This window comes from Telopea speciosissima, chromosome 1, assembly GCF_018873765.1.
Source record: "Telopea speciosissima isolate NSW1024214 ecotype Mountain lineage chromosome 1, Tspe_v1, whole genome shotgun sequence".
Classification (NCBI taxonomy): domain Eukaryota; kingdom Viridiplantae; phylum Streptophyta; class Magnoliopsida; order Proteales; family Proteaceae; genus Telopea; species Telopea speciosissima.
In genome coordinates, this window is record NC_057916.1 from 4,049,261 (window position 1) to 4,069,646 (window position 20,386).

Sequence of the window (20,386 nt, forward strand, 5' to 3'; positions counted from 1 at the left end):
AAAGAATTTAAAGTGTTATATTTGATTACCTGCATAACATGTATACTGCATGTTAATATATACATACTATCAAGCATGTGTTTATGGAATTATTTAAGTGCATGTGCCATGCTTGCTTGAGTATGAATGCTTTGTATGGCAAATAAATTCAAAAAGGCATGGGCCTCAAGTGTTAGAAGGACTCAACCCTTCGTACGCCCCTTCCATTGGAGAAAAAAAAAAAAAAAGTCTGGTAAAAGAAGAATCTTCACTAGAGGATTCAATTCAAAGAATGGCTCTCAACATCTGCCCATTAAATTTACCTCATCAACACAGGAACGTGACGGTTCTTTTGCCAACTCCAGGACACCCTTTATTAAAGATCGTAAACCTTTTTCCGGAGATATAAGATATGGTTGATATCCATCAGCTTCTAGCACAATCTGCCAACGTACAAAGACAGGTTAGAAAATAATGAGCCAGAAACAATTCAAGAAATTAAGACAATATGATAGAATAACAAGAAGAATAACAGATACCCTTTTCACGTTGTTCATGTCAAAATGTCTGTCCAAGGGAAGCTGCTTGATCCTGTTAGGGAAGTTTCCCTCAAAGCTTGCAACAACTTTCCAGCCACCACCCTGCAAAGAGTACTCATGATACTCAAAACTTGTCACAATTGAATTGTTGAGTGTATCAGGTCTGACTGATTAGAATTTCATACCGTGTGAACATGAACAAGAAAGAGACCTAAATGCGATTGCAAATGCAAAATTCTATATCACAACCACTTCTATCATCTATTCACCAAGTCAAATCCACATACCAACCCAAAAATTGTTCTGAGGGCCACAAAACATAATGATTTTCAGCTCCATCTAGTTGCAAGGGAAAGCAAGTGAAATTAAATTGAAACAAAGTGGAAACTTTTGTATGCAATCCGGGTCGGGTTAACCTTTACTGGATTGCTTACGGGCTCACCCAAGCAAGGAAACACTCAAATACAAGTTCTAGTGGCGGAATAGTAAATAATTGACTAAAGGAGGATGGCAGTTTTGGAACTCCCAAACAAAAGCAATGGAAATGTAACGTGTTAGTGGAAAGGGTAAACTAGGAAATAAAATAAAAATAATGACAAAGGGTAATAGCTCTAAGAAAGAAGGATAATATTGGAAAGAACAATAAAAGGGTTTAATATATCATCGAAAGGTTGTCTTCAACCTCCAAAAATTGAACCAGCGTCAATGAGGAAGTAGAGTTCAACTGGGGGATTTCAAGAATGGCCTTAGATGGCCCTGTAGCTCTCAGCCAGGTATCGCCTAAGAGTTCCCTAGTCCTCACCTCAATATCAGGTAGATCCAGCATCCAGACAGCTGGAACAACTCCTCTGAAATCGAAGCCAGCAAGAGTTGCAGGTTCAGGTATGGACACTGATAATTATCACTCAACAGAACAGGATTTTGAGAGTGAAACTCTGGGGTTAGTGTCGTCTGGGGCACGTGAGAACACTCCCAAAAGATGAGGGAGAACAGAAGAGGGGAGGGACAGATCGAATCTGAGTTAGGGAAAACCAAAGTACTGCTGGAATAGGGGAAAATAGAAAAGAAGAAGGAGAATAGAAGAAAAAGAGGAAGATGGAGGCCATACGGCCATTGCTATGTACCAACCAGCACCATAAACAACTCAATTAAATTCACATTCTAAAATCTGCCAAACGAATTGGGTTACAAGCATATTTATATAAAAAGAAATTAAGTTTCCTAATTGAAGTCTAAAACAGAAATAGAATTAAAATCTACTACCTAATTACATCCTAAAACATAGACTAACTAAAATAGAAACTCGATAAAATTCAAATTGGTAATTGCCTAATTGCTACCAGAAAACTCAGTACTATTTGTCCCATCAGTCTGCAGAAGCTTTTCAATTTAAACCCTCTCCCTCCCATATCATACATTGAACTTTCACCTTAATATTTCAACCACATATTTCCCTTACACAGTCCTACATGTCCAAAACCTAACCCATTTATTCATTAATCCAAAAATAGATATGATTTAATGATTCACCACTCCTTAAATACTGCATAATCACAAATGGACACTAAAGGGGTTTGTCTATACCGACTCTGTCTTCTTAGTTGTTAAATCTCTCTCCAAAGGGTTCTAGAGACTGCTATCTATTTTAGAGAACTGTAATGCTCCCTAACTTTAATAAGCTGACTTTACAATTTGCTTTTCATGAATGAAGCCAATTTCTTGCCACACATCATAGATTGTAAAAAATTACTCTTTGTAATGCCAATAATTAGTACATTAACTGTAAAAATAAGACAAGAATATTTAGACAATAAATAGAAATTCTCTTCATAAATTCTGATTCAACTGATCTCTTAAAAAAATTGCTCACCTCACCAGTAGCAATATGCTGGAGAAATTTATCCTCAAACTCACGGCAAAGCTCCAAAGCAATAGCTCTTGTCCCTTCGGCACTATGAACCATTTGCTCACCAAGCCTAGCTAACTCATCCTCAACTATTTGAGACTTACCCTGAAGCCTGCAAAATTTTAAAAAATGAAGGTATTAGTGCCTTGAATATGAAATTACACATAACAGCTCTACCCATATGCATTCACTCAGAGAATGAAACTTGCCAAGGTCAAGAATCGACTGGGCACCTCCAGCTATTAAAAGTGACTACTGCATCAGGAAAGGATATTTTATGTCAAGGGAAGCTTATCCAATTCAAACCGGTGGGTGAAATGTCATGGGTAAAGGTCTTCACAATCAGTTACCAATTACTACATTGCAGAAATGATCATTGGCGGAGAACTTAACATGATATAAGAAATTGAAATAACATTGAATGACTCCTGTGTGGAAAGAGATGTCATACATAGGAAAGTTGCATCCCTAATCTTGCAATTATTCTTTCACTTACACAAGTCCATTAGATACGGAGGCAACACTTGCTTACCATCATAGTTCGAGATCTCGTCCAGTTTCTCGGTTTTTCGAAATCCCGAGACAATACTACCTACAAGTCTCAAAATGTCAATATCTCGGATCTCGGTTTGACATAGGAAAATGCCCATCTAGGTCCTTTATATGAGTGCAAGATCTCGAGATCTTGCTGGAAAATCTTGATATACAGACACCTATCTATGCCAGGAACCAAGACAGATAAGACAGACACTTATTTATGTCTAATATCATTTAATTAAGATATTATTCATAAATAAGTAAATACCCCTCTATTTGAATCCAATAAAAATAGTTAAAAAATCAAATTCCAAAAGGAAAAAAAGTCAACCCCCCAGTTCAAGAACAAAATCTGGATTTTCGGCGGTAACTGCAATTTTCAACTTTCTAATGCTGAAGTTTTTCTCAAGTCTAAAAAATCCATAAATCTTATTATGGTAAAACATTGCTAAAAACCAAAAGTGCGGTAAAATATTCAATTGTTTTGATGTCCAAAAAACTATTTTCTTCAGAGCGATTTTAACAGCATTCGCGCACACCGAATTAAGTTTGATAGGTACATAACTCTTTCAATATAAATCAGATTTTAGCAATCTTGGACTTGTTGGAAAGCTTTTATTTTTTGGAAGCTTTCCAACAAGTCCAAGATTGCTAAAATCTGATTTATATTGAAAGAGTTATGTACCTATCAAACTTAATTCGGTGTACGCGAATGCTGTCAAAATTGCTCTGAATGAAAATATATTTTTGGACATCAAAACAAATGAATATTTTACCGCACTTTTGGTTTTTAGCAATGTTTTACCATATTAAGATTTATGAAATTTTTAGATTTGAGAAAAACCCCAACATTAGAAAGTTGAAAATTGCACCTACCACCGAAAATCCAATTTTTGTTCTTGAACTGGGGGTTGACTTTTTTTCCTTTTGGAATTTGATTTTTTAACTATTTTTATTGGATTTAAATAGGGGGTATTTGCTTATTTATGAATAATATCTTAAGTAAATGAAATACAAATACAAAAGCATTTACTTAAATGATATTAGGCATAAATAAGTGTGTTTGTCCTGTGTCTGTCCTGGTTTCTAGCATAAGTAAGTGTCTGTCCTGCTTTCCCACTAAGTGAAACTCCTATTTGGACTTTGTTTTTGCAAAATCTGATAGTGTCATTGTGTTTAAATGGCCTAAAATAAGTTGAATACCAAGTTTCAGACTCAAACTAGGTCTAAAACCCACTGAGATGAGGCTTCGAGTCGAGAAAAAAAAAAAGTGCACCAACTCGGCGAGATCTCGACTCGACTCGGTTTTTCAAGGGTCCAAGTTTGCACCGAGACCCGAGTTTTCGAACCTTGCTTACCATTTACAAACATTTCACCATAGGCTTCCTTGTGTGGAAAGTGACATTGTACATAGATCCCTAATCTAGCAATTATCTTTCACTAATACAAGTTCATTAATCAGGGAAATGAAGTAAATGTAACCAACACTTGCTTAACATGCACAAACGTTTTATCAGGCACTCCACAACAAACAGAATAGAATTAACTAAGAATAGGAAATTAAAGTAGAATGCACACAATTTTTTTAAGTAATACAATTACTTAAATGGAAAATAAAAGGTGAAATTGAAAAAAACATGTACCCAGAGAGCAGGTTAGGTAGCCTGATTTTCATACGCTTACGAATCTGGCGAGCAAGGGTGTCCACTAAGGCTACTCTGCCGAGTTTATTTTGAGGGGCTCCAGTAAGAATAGATTTGAGACTCTCACTCTCAGCTCTCCAAGCAGTTTCTAAAGAGTTCTCAGAGCCAACAGATCCAGACTGTGCAGAAGCTATAGATACGGACTGGCCAATTAAAGCAACCCATGGAATATCAGATGTATTCCGGGGTCCCTGATTTAATAACAGGGCCTGAACAGCAGCAAGGACTTTCTGGTCGGTAGCAGCTTGATCTATTTTACTGATAACACCAATGGTTCTAGTACCTACAGTATATGAAATAAAAGTAATTTTCTGAATTGTTCTCGATGAAAGAATGCATAACAAATTCAGAAATAAAGAAATACTGTATGACAGAGGAATGTATGCAGCATAGTACATAATTAAGTAAATTTTGCAAATTGTATAAAGCTGCAGGTCAACTGCAACCTACTTTCTGAATCATATTCTTTAACCAGCCTGAGTGCACGAGATGAGGAAATTTCAGGTGCCTGTGCAGCTGGTACAATGACTAGCAAAATCGCATCATTGTGTTCCACATACTCACTGATCTGAAACAAGAAGTATTAGTGTATTAAAGAAAGCAATCAGTATATCAGCAATGCATGAAAGAGGAACTGCCAGAATCAACAAAAGGACAAGAGACGCAGCAAAGACCTCAACAAGGAACATTCATCAAAAGTACAAAAAAATCTGACTCATTAAAATCCTAGGATTTAAAGGCAGAGTATTAACAGCCACTCACCAGTGAATCATCCATTATCCGTTGATCCAATCCAGGTAAATCGATCAATTTCAATGGCGGAGCTGCCAAAACATTTATGTCAGCAGAATCACTAAAGAAGATTATCACATTAAACAAATAAAAAAGCATCCGCAAAACCATGCATTAATTCTCCCAGAACTGGATTGATCATAACAGATAAAACACTTCACAGCAGGCCATGCAAGCAAACCTACAGCCTCATACAAGCATACACTCAGGATCATCGTACATGTCTTTGCTAACTTTAGTCCAGATTCTGGGGCATACAGGGCACCAGCAAGCAATAGTTTAGCTTCAGTCTTCAAGAGGGTCCTCACACCCAGATATTAATTCAACCACTTGCACATTCAAAATAGAAAAGCAGAGCTACAACAATATAATACAATAACAACAGCAGTGGATTCTCCAGCGGACAACAAAACCTGCAAGATCCATGGGAGAGACAACATAATGGGATAATGCCCCCAGATACAAACAGGCCCTGAAACCCCATCCTTGGCTAACTCATCAGCCAAATCATTGGCATAACTCACACTTCAAACACAGGACATATTCCTAGCAACACTTTTTTTTCAAGAATACAAGATTTAGTACAACAACAACAACACAGCCTTATCCCCACTAAATGGGGTCGGCAACATGGATCCTTGTAAAGACTCAGACTAAAAATAATAATAATAAAGGGAAAGAGCACAACAACATCTACAAAAAAAAACCACAAAAAAATCCACCTAAAAGGGGTCTGCAACATGTATCAATGTCCTTCAAACATATCTATTCGATGTCATGCTAGAAAGGAGACCCAAACTATGCAAGTCTTTCCTCGCTACCTCTCCTAGAGTCAATTTAGGCTGCCCCTAGCTCTTTTAAATCCTTCAATTTGAATCAAGTCATTCCTCCGAACTGGAGCATCCGTAGAACACGACAATGCCACCTCAAATGACACTCTTGTAGCTTCTCATGAATAAGGGCTACTCCCAACAGCTGAAAAATGCAGAGTCAGCCAAGCCCTAACAAAACCCACAAGGAAAAGAATACGAAGATACTACATTCTCATAATGGTAAGCTGTACACAACACACAATCTAGGACAGACCAGATATTGCTTAACAAGCTCATCAGCTAGCTTGCTGCTCTCCTTTGGCTTCCAAAAGAATGAAATATTTGCTAAATAAGCCAAGTGAATGACATGCCTGGCCAAATGACTAAATCCCCCCTCAACCATGATGTTACTATAACATGTCTGGCTTTGTCAATGAGACGCAAACACTCATGAATAGGGCTACTCCCAACAGCTGAAAAATGCAGAGTCAGCCAAGCCCTAACAAAACCCACAACAATGAAGAGGTAACAAGGAAAAGAACACGAAGAAACCACATTCTAATAATTGTAAGCTGTACACAACACGCAATCTAGGATGGACCAGATATTGCTTAACAAGCTCATCAGCTAGCTTGCTGCTCTCCTTTGGCTTTCAAAAGAATGAAATATTTATTAAACAAGCCAAGTGAATGACATGCCTGGCCAAATGACTAAATCCCCTTCAACCATGATGTTACCATAACATGTCTGGCTTTGTCAATGAGAAGCAAAAACTTTGAACAAATTTAAAAATTAAAATCAAGAGATTTAAACAAAATACACAGTAATAGGCATTTTATTTCAAACAAATTATTGGTGTAACATTTCATGGTTCTAGACGCATGCGGCATGTACCTTAGGCTTAGATCTGTACCTTTATGGCAAGGGATCAAAGCGTTTTTCTTAAACCTCACCAGGAGGAAAGCTTCAAACTCCTAACTCACCATTGGCAATCAGCCACATGCATTAACTATGGTAGTACAAAGACCACCCATGTTTACTCCCTAAGCATGATTGACATCCAATTAGTAGTGCATGACAGTAACCTTATGGATCTCACTTTTTGGTGGAAAAGTATTTATCCAGTTTGTGGGAAGTGCAAACATTTGTTGACAAATATTTTATCACAATGAAATTAATGAAGGATCTAACCTGTGCTAGTACGTAGCTTTAAGTATATTTCATCACGGCTCTTGCCAGAAGAACCTTTGCTCAGCCTATCTTGTAGAGAATGCCGAAGAGCACCTATACATGTCCAAAACATAGTATGAGACTTTCACAGCAATGGAACATCAAAAGAAGAAACTGACAATATTATCATGAATTAGCATGATCCCATCGTACTCATGGTCATAGTTGTCAAAGCACAGCCTTGGCAACAAGGCAGGCATTGGGCCTGACATGACCAGTGGCGGTTGCCTTATGTGTCAAGGTGCCAAACCTAAAAGCCCAGCTATAGGCCCTCCACATGTTATAAAACTTAAGTATTTCATCATACCCACTTACAAGTTTCTGTAGTATCAGTTTGACCCCATTTATGTCTTATATCTTGACCTTCATACCCTAGAATTTATATACCTACAAAATAAAGCCTAAGCTATCAAATATGATATCACCTTGATGTTTTGGCCATCGCCTAGGCCACTAAGTGCCACTTCGGCTGGCCATCGACTTGGCACCATGACAACTATAATAAACTACATCAAACAGCAGTCCTGAATACATAAAAAGCCTATTAACAACACCAGGATTGTGGTTTGCTAAGAGTCCTCACTTGCAGAGACTTGCTGAGATTTATTATCAATTTGCAAGATGATAGCTTTGGTGCTCAAAGAATTATCCCTCTGCAGATCAATACCGATGGGAGCCCGGGTTGCACCATTTTCACCTGTTGGCTATACAAGACAGAAGAAGGGGAAAGAAGGCAGTTCATCAAATATACGTTAAAGATATCAAAAAATTACAAAACCATGAATAGGATGCAACTTACCAGAACAGGGTGTCCAATTAAACTGTTCAAAACCGCGGATTTACCAGCACCCTGAAAATTTAATGCACAAGGAAGAAGATCAAAGAAGTACACTAGAACTATAATAAACCAATTTGGAGAATAGAGAAAAGGGGAAAGGTTAATTACAAATTTCATTAAACCATTGGTGCCCACTGTCATATAAATTACCATAGAATTCTCCATCTTTTGTGGGAAATTGTTAACTATCTCAATGAAGAGCAAGACTTGACTTTAATATACTCAAAATTAGGCCATGAACCAAAATCACCTGCCAAATGGTCCTTACAGATTGTGATGCAGGTTCATCATAGATATTGGCTTATTTCTTTAGAAATAGGCCTAGGGTTGGGTTATATAAATGTTGGGCCTTTGTTCCCAAGGGTTTTCTATGTATTAGGCCATTTTAATGAGCCTAAACTAGGGATACATAGGTTGCATACGGGATTAGCCCAATACTTAGTTTATTTTTATGTTTTCTAATTGAACCGGTTCAAATTGGTTGCATCCAATTGGTTCAATTTAAGTGATCATGTGACTTGATTAAGTGGTCATGTGATGTAAGTTGGGCTGGAATAGGACTCTATAAGTCCAGCCATGTTTTGAGTCTATTTCCTTTAGTATTTTAGTTTCCTAGTCAATTTAAATTACCTAATAGGTTAGGGATAGGATTAGGCCATTCCTTTTTAGTGTCTAAGTCTATTTTTGAGTCTTCTATATAAGTTTGTAAGGGAGGCCAGCATTGTAACGAATTTGATTAATGAAAAAAGCTTTTGCTTGTTGGCTGCCATTGTTGCTGCTCCTGTGCTCCTTGTGAGTGTGCATCCTTGTGGTTCTATCAAGGTGGAAAGGGACTAGTGGAATCCGGTTGACTCCTTACGCCGTGACGGCTGGGAGGATCTTCTTCAAATTCGAAGGTGGCTTTATCCTTCACAACTGTCGAAGCTTGCTGCTAGTGGAATCTCCAGTAAGTTTGACGCCAAAATTCTTCTTCTAATCCTCTAATCCTTTCCTCCAATTGATCCCCTTTATTTTTTGTTTAAATCCCATAAACCCTAACTCCATTAAAGCCCAAAACCTGCAACTCAATTCTGTCCAGAATTGCAGAATTTCAAAACTCATCCAAACCCTAACATTTTTATACCATATTGACCTCCTAGACCTACCCATTAATACCCTTTAAACCCCTTTCCCAATATCCAACCCAAACCCTAGGAATTGACCTAAATCCTAGTGCTGTCCATTCGAACCAGCAGCCCCTTTGGTTATTTGATCCGGTTGTTTGGCTCCTAGTAGGTCTCCTACCTATCTAGGACTACAATAATTGGTATCAGAGCTATGGCAGAGGGAAGCTCCAACCACGCCTCGAAAGACCCACCTCCATTCGTTTTTAAGACCCGAGTTCGTCTACCCAATGGGAGCACAATCATATTAATTGTTGATGAGAGGCGACGTAACAACATTATTTCACAATCCATGGTGGATATGTTGTCCCAATCAGGAGAGATTTGCATCATGCCTACAGGTAAAGTTTGTGTTGAATTTTGGTGTTCTTCATACCATGATGGTGCTTGGTGTCAGCCGGTACCACATTCAAAGAGTTTTATTGCAGTAGGTGGTGATTGGTTGGACGAGTGACAAGGTTGGATTGAATCTGAAAACAACTCGTATGTCCTACTTGATCGACACCGTCTATACCATTTATTTGCTCTAAAAGGGTTACAACCAAAGGTGACCACATCAACTGTACAGCCACAGGGACTGCCGAACATGTCAACTCAAACACAAGTGGCATCGACTGTGTTTGAAGTTTCACCAACGGCTGATGCACCAACAGAAGATCCTACTGAAGTGATCTATGTTGAAGAAACCAATATAGATAAGGCTAAACCAGTAGAAGATGAAAAGCTGATTGAGAGCATTCCAAAGGAAAACAATGACCTTCAAGATGTTGCTCTTGAAGAGGTGGAGCTTGTGTCTCATGCATTAGATGAGAAGGTTGCTAACACTAAAGGCTCTATGGACGAGACATTGACAGTTGTTACTGATTCACAGGCAGAACACATAGAGTTTGTTATGCCACCATGGTTCTTTGAAGAGAAAGCTCCACGCATTGAAGACTTTATCCCCAATGTTCCTGCCTCATCGGAATTTTGTTTGGGGATGGTCAAAGTTGTTGATCACATGTTGATTCCCCCTCATCACCACAAAATTCGAGGACGAATTTTTTCAAGTTGGGGAGAGTTGATGCAGGTTCATCATAGATATTAGCTTATTTCTTTAGAAATAGGTCTAGGGTTGGGTTATATACATGTTGGGCTTTTGTTCCCAAGGGTTTTCTATGTATTAGGCCACTTTAATGAGCCTAAACTAGGGGTACATAGGTTGCATACGGGATTAGCCCAATACTTAGTTTATTTTTATGTTTTCTAATTGAACTTGTTCAAATTGGTTGCATCCAATTGGTTCAATTTAAGTGATCATGTGACTTGGTTAAGTGGTCATGTGACAACTTAAGTGGTCATGTGATGTAAGTTGGGCTGGATTAGGACTCTATAAGTCCAGCCATGTTTTGAGTCTATTTCCTTTAGTATTTTAGTTTCCTAGTCAATTTAAATTACCTAATAGGTTAGGGATAGGATTAAGCCATTCCTTTTTAGTGTCTAAGTCTATTTTTGAGTCTTCTATATAAGTTTGTAAGGGAGGCCAGCATTGTACACGAATTTGATTAATGAAAAAAGCTTTTGCTTGTTGGCTGTCATTGTTGCTGCTCCTGTGCTCCTTGTGAATGTGCATCCTTGTGGTTCTATCAAGGTGGAAAGGGACTGGTGGAATCCGGTTGACTCCTTACGCGGTGACGGCTGGGAGGATCTTCTTCAAATTCGAAGGTGGCTTTATCCTTCACAACTGTCGAAGCTTGCTGCCAATGGAATCTCCAGTAAGTTTGACGCCAAAATTCTTCTTCTAATCCTTTAATCCTTTCCCCTAATTGATCCCCTTTATTTTTTGTTTGAATCCCATAAACCCTAACTCCATTAAAGCCCAAATCTTGCAACTCAATTCTGTCCAGAATTGCAGAATTTCAAAACTCATCCAAACCCTAACCTTTTTATACCATATTGACCCCCTAGACCTGCCAATTAATACCCTATAAACCCCTTTCCCAATATCCAACCCAAACCCTAGGAATTGACCTAAATCCTAGTGCTGTCCATTCAAACCAGCAGCCCCTTTTGTTATTTGATCCGGTTGTTTGGCTCCTAGTAGGTCTCCTACCTATCTAGGACTACAATAGGTTGAGTCTCATGTCATCAGTTCTCAAAGGGAGACTATAACATACAGTGAGCATCCCTCATTGACAGCTAACCCCATTACCCATATCATAGACAGCCACACCAACTCATCAGTCAAAACTGCTCAATCAACTAGCAACAGTGGGCAGAACACCTAAAAAGAGAGTGATTAGGAACTACAAATTGTCAAATGCATAAACTTCTCTTCATCAGTTAATCTTACTTTCCCTAACTTTTAGGCATGCCTGGAAGTTGGAAGCTTAAGATCTAATTAATCTTATTCTGGATCCATGCACCATTTAAGAAGTAGCCTGCTGACTGATCAACACCAATAAGTTGAAAGAGCACCAGTATGATAACAGGGCCAATGGCAGTTTCCACAACATGAAGGTCCTCAATCACATCACATGCTACAGAATGGGATGAGGTGACACACTGCAACACTGTGCTTCTGTCTCATATTTCTGATGCAACATGCTTAGTACACGCATAACGATGAAAAACTTATTCCACCCTAAACTGCATGGGCATTGGGCACTTCAACGTTATGTACTTTGCAGGTCTTCTTATACTATTGATTATGCTCTTAATTCTGATGATTTTACAAAAACAAAAACAAAAAGATAAGAAGAGTTGCCCCAAAGGCCCAAATAGAACTCAAGAAAAACACAAAGGGCATAGATATACCTACTGCTCACTTCAGTACTGCATCAAGGCTTGATTATGAAAGCAGCAAAAAGTTCTTATAGCCTCCGAGATTCAAATAAACTAATAAAATTTTCTTAAAATTTCGTACCACGGATATTAGGAACTTGATCAAACTTAGCAAGCATAATAGGATTAGAAATGATGCACTGACGGGGATGAAAACATTAAAAGTTCCAACTATGGTATCAACATAGTGGACGGTAAACTGGTAAAAATGGACGAAGTATCTTGGGTGGGAACAAGGCATATTCTTGTGTCCCCTAATGCTAATAGTCCCCAAACCTGTATCCAGAACTAGGCATTTTAGCTTTTTGCAATTCCAATTGAAGCACAAACAATAGAATGATGTAGTGAGCATAGTAATCAAGGCGACGCCTAGGCGTCCAGGCGCCTTGGTCACCTAGTTGGTGTCATCTTGATTTTTGACCCTCTCCAACGCCTTGGGTCACCTAGACACTGTGACAACTATGGTAGTGGGTTCATTAACTGTATTTCAACAAGGGTAATTTACGCGTACACCCCCTGTACTTTGCCTTAAATACAAATCAACCCAAGGTTTCAAAAAGTGAACAAGTACACCCCATGTAGTTTCAAAACCATGCTAAACTAACTGACCGTTAGACATCCAACGTTAGCTGATGACATGGCATTGAGACTGGATGTGAAACTACGGTTTTACCCTTTCATTCTTTGTATTAGTGATGCTGGGTCTAACTGAGCCTGAGAAGAACAACTGCTGCATAGAGCTCGATATGCTTGACGTGCAAGATCTCTCAATATTGATCAATCGAGAAGATAAGATCAGGGGGTGAGGAAATTATATTACAAACCAATTTTTTTTAAAAAAAAAAAAAGAACAGAACCAGAATAAGAAATAGGAAAATCGCCCCTGGATTTGCAGCAATGTTCAATGTCGCAGCTGGAGTTGCAAGCTGCCAGAGAAGTTGGAATTCCACCAATCAGCAAGTGTGTTTAAAATCTCATCTGACCGCAATCCTGCCAAACCAGAGAAGAGGGGGGGTTCACTGGAGAGTGCGAGGACAACTGGCAATTAGAGAAGCTGCCGTTCTCCGATGAAGCTAGACCTGGGTCTTCCATCCATATTTAAGAAGCTGGAGAGGAAAAATGAGAATCGATGGAACCAAGTGGAACCCAAAACCAAAAACGAACAGAGAAAAAATAGGATTGCAGAGAGATTCGATTGGGTTAGGTTTTTTGGCAGGAATGAAGAAAAATGAAAAGAGGGTTTCAGTCGGTGGGGCTCGGTCTTGCAGAAAGGGATTTCACTTCTGATTTTCTTAATCGATTTCTGATTTGCTGCTATATCGATCATTGCTGCAGGAGTCCTTTGATGAATCGAAGGTTCTCTGATGCTACTGCTTCCCTTTGTGGATTTACTGAAGTTGCTGTTCTTGTTTTACCAAAAAAAAAAAGAAGTTGCTGTTCTTGTTTCCGTACTGCTGGTTGTTGATGTTCTCGGTTCTCCGACTAGAAACTTGGGTAGCTTGCATTTGGTGCTTTCGATTTTATACTCTTAATGGTGCCTTCTTTTGTTTCTGGTTTGCATCAATTTCTGTCACGATTTGATGGAGACAATCATTTGCTGTCGCTTGAAGTATCCTGGGTTTGGTGGTTTGCAGCGATTGCATCGATAGATCCTAGGGTTGAAGACAAAAGTTGAAGAAGAAGTTATGCCATGCTCTGATCGTGGCTGAGGTTGAAGACAACCTTCAAACTCCTTTCCTCCTACCGCTGCTTTTCTTCTCTGAAGCTTCTCTGATCATGGCTGAGGTTGAAGACAACCTTCAACCCTAGCATCAATCGCCGTTGTTCCGGATAAGGAAATCCCTCTCTGTTGATGAAAGCAGCAATTTGATTTCGTGGATAGTATCAGTAGTAGTAGTGGGAGGAGGAGGAGGTGGTGGTGGTGGTGGTGGTGGAGGAGGAGAAGGAAGGGTTGCCGGAAAGAATTCCGGTAAGGAGGAGGAGCTGAGAGCGAAGAGAGAGAGAGGGGTTTGGGGATGACGATGGTAGAAGAGTCATTTCAAGTCCAAGTTATATCCACGTCATCACTTAACAGACAGTTCCTAACGGACTGTTAGTTTAGCATGGTTTTGAAACCACAGGGAGTGTACTCGTTCACTTTTTGCCCCGATTTGTATTTAAGGCAAAGTACAGGGGATGTGCACATAATTACCCTTTAAACAATGAAGATCTGGTTTGAATTGATCTTTCAGATCACTTTCTTCTCTAACCTCTTCATTATGGTCCCACAACAAAGGGTCTAACCTTTTACTCAGTCTCAGAAGACCAATTCGTTAAATCCATCTTAAGAACCAATTCGTTAAATCCATCTTAAGAACCAGCATTCAGTCCCCATGCTGCTCATTCCATGAGTTTACTTAAGAAATGCTATTTCCAACATTTCAATCAATAATCCAGATTCCATTTTCAGTGTCCTTCCTTTTTCCATCTGTTGTCTCAAATGTTTCATCTATTATATTTGTCAATCTCAATGTTGAACCAACACAAGGTTACAAGCTGACTACAGACAAATCCCAGGGCTCCAACATCTAATCTTCAACTCTCTTGCAACCAAATCCAAGCCCAACTCCCATAATTATGCCAACCCTTAACCCCAGCCTGGCTCTACTCATGGCAGAAATAAATTAAAACAAAAAAGAGAAGGAAACCTTACGAAGTTTCATTGGGGTCACTGGACCAATGTAAAGTAAATTTGTCATTCCTTAAGGGGCTAAGAAAACGATATGGGGGGGAAGATGCTGGAACTTTTCCTTTTTCTTGCTCCTCCACTACTAAATCCATCACTTTGTCTTTCTGCCGTCTAATATTTCTGAAAAAAAATTCTTGTCTAAGCATCCAGTTAGCTTCTCCATCTCCTAAATAATCAGTACCTTCTTGCATTTGCTGATAAATCCAATCCTTCATCCATCTAGTTTCATTCATTATCAGACAAAAAAGAGCCCTTTCTTGGTCCTGTAAATGCTTCTTAACATATTAATCAACTACCTCTCACAAGATTAGTGCGATTCTAAGCAAGGAAATAGCATTTCAGGCCTCCAAATTGGAAATTTCTTAGTCTAGTTAGTCCATGAAATTTCATTTTTTAGCACATGAGCTTTGGTTGAAGTCCAGTCACAAATCCACAGCATGTGCAGTCCATCATCCATCACAAAAGTACATCCTTGCTATAGCTATTGATCAATCTATCACTCCGACAAAACCTCAACTTCAGCTCGTTTACAATTTCTTAATTAGCTTCATTGTTTTGCACTAGCAGTAACTCTTTGATGCTTCACCTATGATTGCTCTTGCTACTCAGATTTGCCAATGATGCAGAAGGAAGAAGCCATGGAAAGCTATACCGTTGTACACATGGTGGTTTCAGAAACAGCAGCACCTTTTCTCGGCTTTTTTTTTTTTTTTTGGATGGGTGAGGGTTGTGGGAAAAGCATTATTAGCCCCTGCCAAGAGCAAAATACTTCCACTGTTCCTATCATCAGGACTTTTATGAAGATCTCTTGCAGCAAAAAATATGCAACCGTAAACTAGTTCAGAGGTGGTTTTTCAGGGTCCCTAAAATACTTCCACTGTTCCTATCAACAGGATTTTTATGAAGATCTCTTGCAGCAAAAATATGCAGCCATAAACTAGTGCAGAGGTGGTTTTTCAGGGTCCTTAGACTTGGATTATCTTTGTGAAGAACAGATCAACCATAATCCACTCAAGATAGAAAATAAAGACAAGAGGAATTTTAGTCTCTCTCTAATAATATGTAACCACTGCCAGCTGAATGTGTGTCTTTTATAGTTTTGGTGATGAATACAGGCAATACAAATAAAATAATAGGACAGCTGGAGCGGTTTCTCCTCAAACAAGATTCAGATTGGATTTTATTACAAAATACACTAATTGATTGCTTAATTAGTTTCCTAAAAGTCAAAAAAAGAACATAGATTCAATGTCAATAATCAATAACATTGTTAAAAAAAAAAGGTTAAATTGCAGTCTAGCTCTGCTGGAAATTCCAGTTAAATCTTTGAGGCCTGAAAGATAATTTGATTCAAGTTAGAAGTATTCTTCATTCAATTGTTACTAACAGTGAGTGTTAACTGGTTATCTACCACGAGGAACCAAGTTAATAGTTATGTTCAACATGTACATTCGACTGAAGGTGTTGATGAACACCTTTCTCTCTTCCATTCTTCTGATGCACTTCAATTCAGTTTGAAAAGCTTATTCCATTTACCGCTTAGCTTTTCATTTTGCCACTTTGATCTATCTAGAAGAAGAAAAAAAAATTATCACATAGGTCAGTTTGGGTAAATCATAAAATAGAATCAGTAGATTTGCTGAACCTCATGCAGATCTTCAGACACAATAGATTCGACTTGGCCCATCAATCCCTAATTAGTAGCAGTCATTTGTATCATTACGTGACATACCAGATTCAAGTATTCAACTAAGAAATTGACAATCAGAATGGATATTATAGTCCCACCACAATCAACTATTCATCGCTAGAATCCTCAATATCTCATTTTCTAATCCACGAGTGTATGTTCCCACTCTTCCCATCCTTGTCTACTCATCCTATACTGAGATAATTTATAGAAAAATATAATTCTTGAAATACAATGTAAAACACTGGATCCAAAGATCAGGCCATGGAAATACAGAACCTAACCGACAGAGCATGACATACATAACCAACAAAATCCGACCCAAACCGATACAATCCAAACAAGATTTGAAACAAATTCAGGGGCCAGACAAACTTACAACATTACCAAGGGCGACGACATTGAGGAAAGTAGAGGTTCTCCTCGATGGTGTGTTTTCGTCGACATCTTCATCGGCAAGCAAAGCACCAGCCTGCAGCATCGATTCGGACAGCTGAACTAACTCCTCTATCGCCTCCATGGCTTCACTGACCAGAACCACCGAGGCAACACAGAGATCGAAAAATCAGAAAACGAATCAACACCGTATGATTCAGATTTACCAAAGATTGAACCACTAAAACCCTAGAAAATCGGCAGAGAGAGCACTAGATCCAGATCAGGAATCAAATTTAAAGATTAAGAAGACAAGAAAGAGAGATAACGAGACGAGAGTCCGCTCGTCACCGCCAAAGACGGAAGGAGAAATGAAAGAGAAATAATAATAACTGTGGAAGAAAAAGAAGCCCAACCCCTCTCTCTCTCTCTCTCTCTCTCTCTCTCTCTACTTTTTTGAATTCTTGAAAGGAAATGAAATTCCACAAAAAAAAAATATGAAATTGGAGAACGGACGCACGCACTTTTTAAAATGCCGGAAAGTGTTTTCTGTTTTAAACAAAATTATTATTCCATTAGAGCTGATTTGATTGGCAGTAACAATCTCAGTTCCGCAAGATGTTGGGACTTTGAACGGCGTGGTGTAATAAGTGCGTTTTCTTCGGTCTTTGGGTTGCTTACGTCAAGATGGCCAATATCCACGGTGTTGGACCTTCGGATGCTATTTTATACCATAGCTTGCTTTTCCCTAGAAGAAATCCCATATGTTATACCCAATACCTAGTACATACTTCAAACGGTCAATTCGTTGTCGGTTCCACCCCAACCCAACCCCATATATATCAGCCAGACTGAAAATTGGATCAATCTTGTCCGGTCTACAAAAACCAAACTGAAACCGATAGCTATCAGTCTGATCAGTTTTGGATTCCTCTAGATCATTTTTTTTTTTTTTTTTTGGAAAATAGACTTATTTATTAACGCATTTTCAACGTATGAAATCTGAATTACACATGTCAGATCCAACAAGTGGAAAGAGGCCAACTAGTCTTACACGCTAAAGACAAGACCTTGCTAGCAAGAGAGTCAGCTACAATGTTAATCTCTCTTGGAATATGTTGCAAAAAGAGCATATTGTTTTTTGTAAGAGAAAAAGAGCATCCTTCAAAGTATGACTTAAGGGAACGGACATCATGAATGATATTAATCACTTTTAAGGCTAGGGGAAGAGTGGTTCTCATTTATGCGAGATATGAGCTCTTTACAATCGAATTCAACCACCACATTCTTGATGCATTCAACAATGCAATTAAGTCCCCCATAATGATGTATCGAAATGATACGCGATAATTCACCAAAGACAATTCTGTTACCATAAGGCCGAGGAACCCCGACTCAAAAAAAGGACCGAGGTACTTACAATGAGAACCATTGAACAAAGACCCATTCCAAGCACACCACAAACACCAACATATGACGGAAATAAGGGAAATGATCTCTCTTTTAGCTGAATTTTATCACGGACGGTTCCCCTGCCCGGTATGGTTCCCTAGTGCCTCTAATAAAAGGGGGTGGACCCCATCCGGGCAGTACGTTCGATCAGGGGGTGGAATGGTCATTTCAGCCCCCCTATGAGAGGAACCGCATAACCGTACCGGTCAGCGAACCTCAGAGGATAAAGGTCCCTTTTAACTTGCTTCCCACCTTGGTTTAGGTTTCTCTACTGAGAAATTAGAAAGTCCAAATTGGGGTTCTCTTTTGGAGGAATAAATGACAAACTCGACCCAAACCAAACTGTCTAAGCATAGAGACAATAAAAAAGAAAGTGATTTATGGTTTCAATCCCTACTCCACATCGATGGCAAGAAGGATCAAGCGAAGAGTGTCTCTTCAGCAACGGTTCCCCATATACAAGACCATTTGCGCATGCTTTCCAAAGAAAGTTGTGAATCTTAGGCAATGTTTGGGAGTTCCAAATGCTCTTCCATACCGATTTGGGGATGTACTCCGATGAGTGGGTTCCTGATGCAGAGGCTGCAGCTTGCTCCTTGGCATTGTTTTGATTACAGATGAAGTGACAAGAGAATTAAGGGAAGAGTGATGCAGAGGCGCTTGATGGAATGTTGAGTGATCTAAGGATGTAATCAGTGGACTGTTAGGGATGATACTAAGATCAGAGGATCTGGCAATAAAGGACTGATTGTTGTATATGGATGGCAGAACTGCAAAGTTGCAAGGAGGGAGGAGTAGTGGTCGTACATACCACATGTCCCATCTCTGTTCGGGGAAGCAGTGCGCATGCTAATATTGAACTTGCAAGCAGAGGGATTATCGTCTCCATCTCCGGCTAATAGGAGTTTGGTTATTAGCCAATTGGTGTTCCACAATGATAGAAGAATTTGTCAAAAGAGTCAGAGTCATCTCAACAAGACGAGGTTCAGGAATGGAAGCTCTCAATCTGGGGCCAAAAGGATGCGGAGGAAAGGGTCTACATCTTGTTTCATCTCGACCACCATGGCTGGATTGATGAAATTGTTGGGTTGAGAATAACTATTCACATTTCTTCTCAACAAAACATGAGGGATTCCGTGCATCTGCACCCATAAGTCTGTTGATATGAATGCTCATTGGCTTGAATCACTACCCTATTCCAGCAACAATAAATTCCCTAAGACTGACAAAGGGCTACCTTCTAACACATTTCATACATCTAAAATGTGATTGAAGTGGAAGATAAAACGGTGGGAATCCATAGGAGTAATATGAACATCATGCAATAGATGCCACACATTGACAAGAGCTTCGTGAATTGCCTATTGCTGATAAGGTTTGCCATCCAAGACCTTCTCCACCAAGATGAGGTCCGATTGTGAGTTGAGTAGTTCATCGGTAGCCTCATCTATGAACAAGGTATCATCCTCCTCAGATTCAGGTGATGCAGAGGATGATGAGGGTTATTTTCCTTTCAGAGAAGATTTATGACGGGAAGACTCTCCCATGTTCATAGTTGGGTGGAGCTGAGTAAGGGCAAAGGGCCCAGACTGGGGGATGGATGGGGAGGATGAAAGAAATAAGAGGACTAGGGGAGATGAGAGAAAGGTGGGGAGGGAAAACTTTAAAGAACATGATATAACTGGGAGGAAGGAGCGGAGAGGCCAAAAGTGGCGGTGAACAAAGTGAAGTTTAGGGGAGGCATGAGAGAATGGACCTATGTGGCTACCAATGAGATTGAGCTGGGATAGGGATCAATAGAGAAGCAAGGAAGGCGATA

The 20,386-nt window shown here is 39.3% G+C and overlaps 1 protein-coding gene across 1 annotated transcript in view; it reads right to left on the minus strand.

The window, feature by feature from the left end:
• The window catches only part of LOC122670100 (dynamin-2A-like), a 28,424-nt gene extending 10,972 nt beyond the window's left edge, over nucleotides 1-17,452 (minus strand). Inside the window, exons 1-10 of the mRNA XM_043867069.1 lie at nucleotides 17,120-17,452; nucleotides 8,298-8,348; nucleotides 8,082-8,202; nucleotides 7,460-7,552; nucleotides 5,427-5,488; nucleotides 5,115-5,232; nucleotides 4,605-4,947; nucleotides 2,389-2,536; nucleotides 519-620; nucleotides 303-422 (exon numbers count right to left, since the gene is read on the minus strand). Of these exons, the coding sequence (XP_043723004.1) occupies nucleotides 303-422; nucleotides 519-620; nucleotides 2,389-2,536; nucleotides 4,605-4,947; nucleotides 5,115-5,232; nucleotides 5,427-5,488; nucleotides 7,460-7,552; nucleotides 8,082-8,202; nucleotides 8,298-8,348; nucleotides 17,120-17,260 (1,299 nt within the window). The 5' untranslated portion in view covers nucleotides 17,261-17,452. The remainder of the gene's footprint in view (nucleotides 1-302; nucleotides 423-518; nucleotides 621-2,388; nucleotides 2,537-4,604; nucleotides 4,948-5,114; nucleotides 5,233-5,426; nucleotides 5,489-7,459; nucleotides 7,553-8,081; nucleotides 8,203-8,297; nucleotides 8,349-17,119) is intronic.
• Between the last annotated feature and the right edge of the window lie 2,934 nt (nucleotides 17,453-20,386).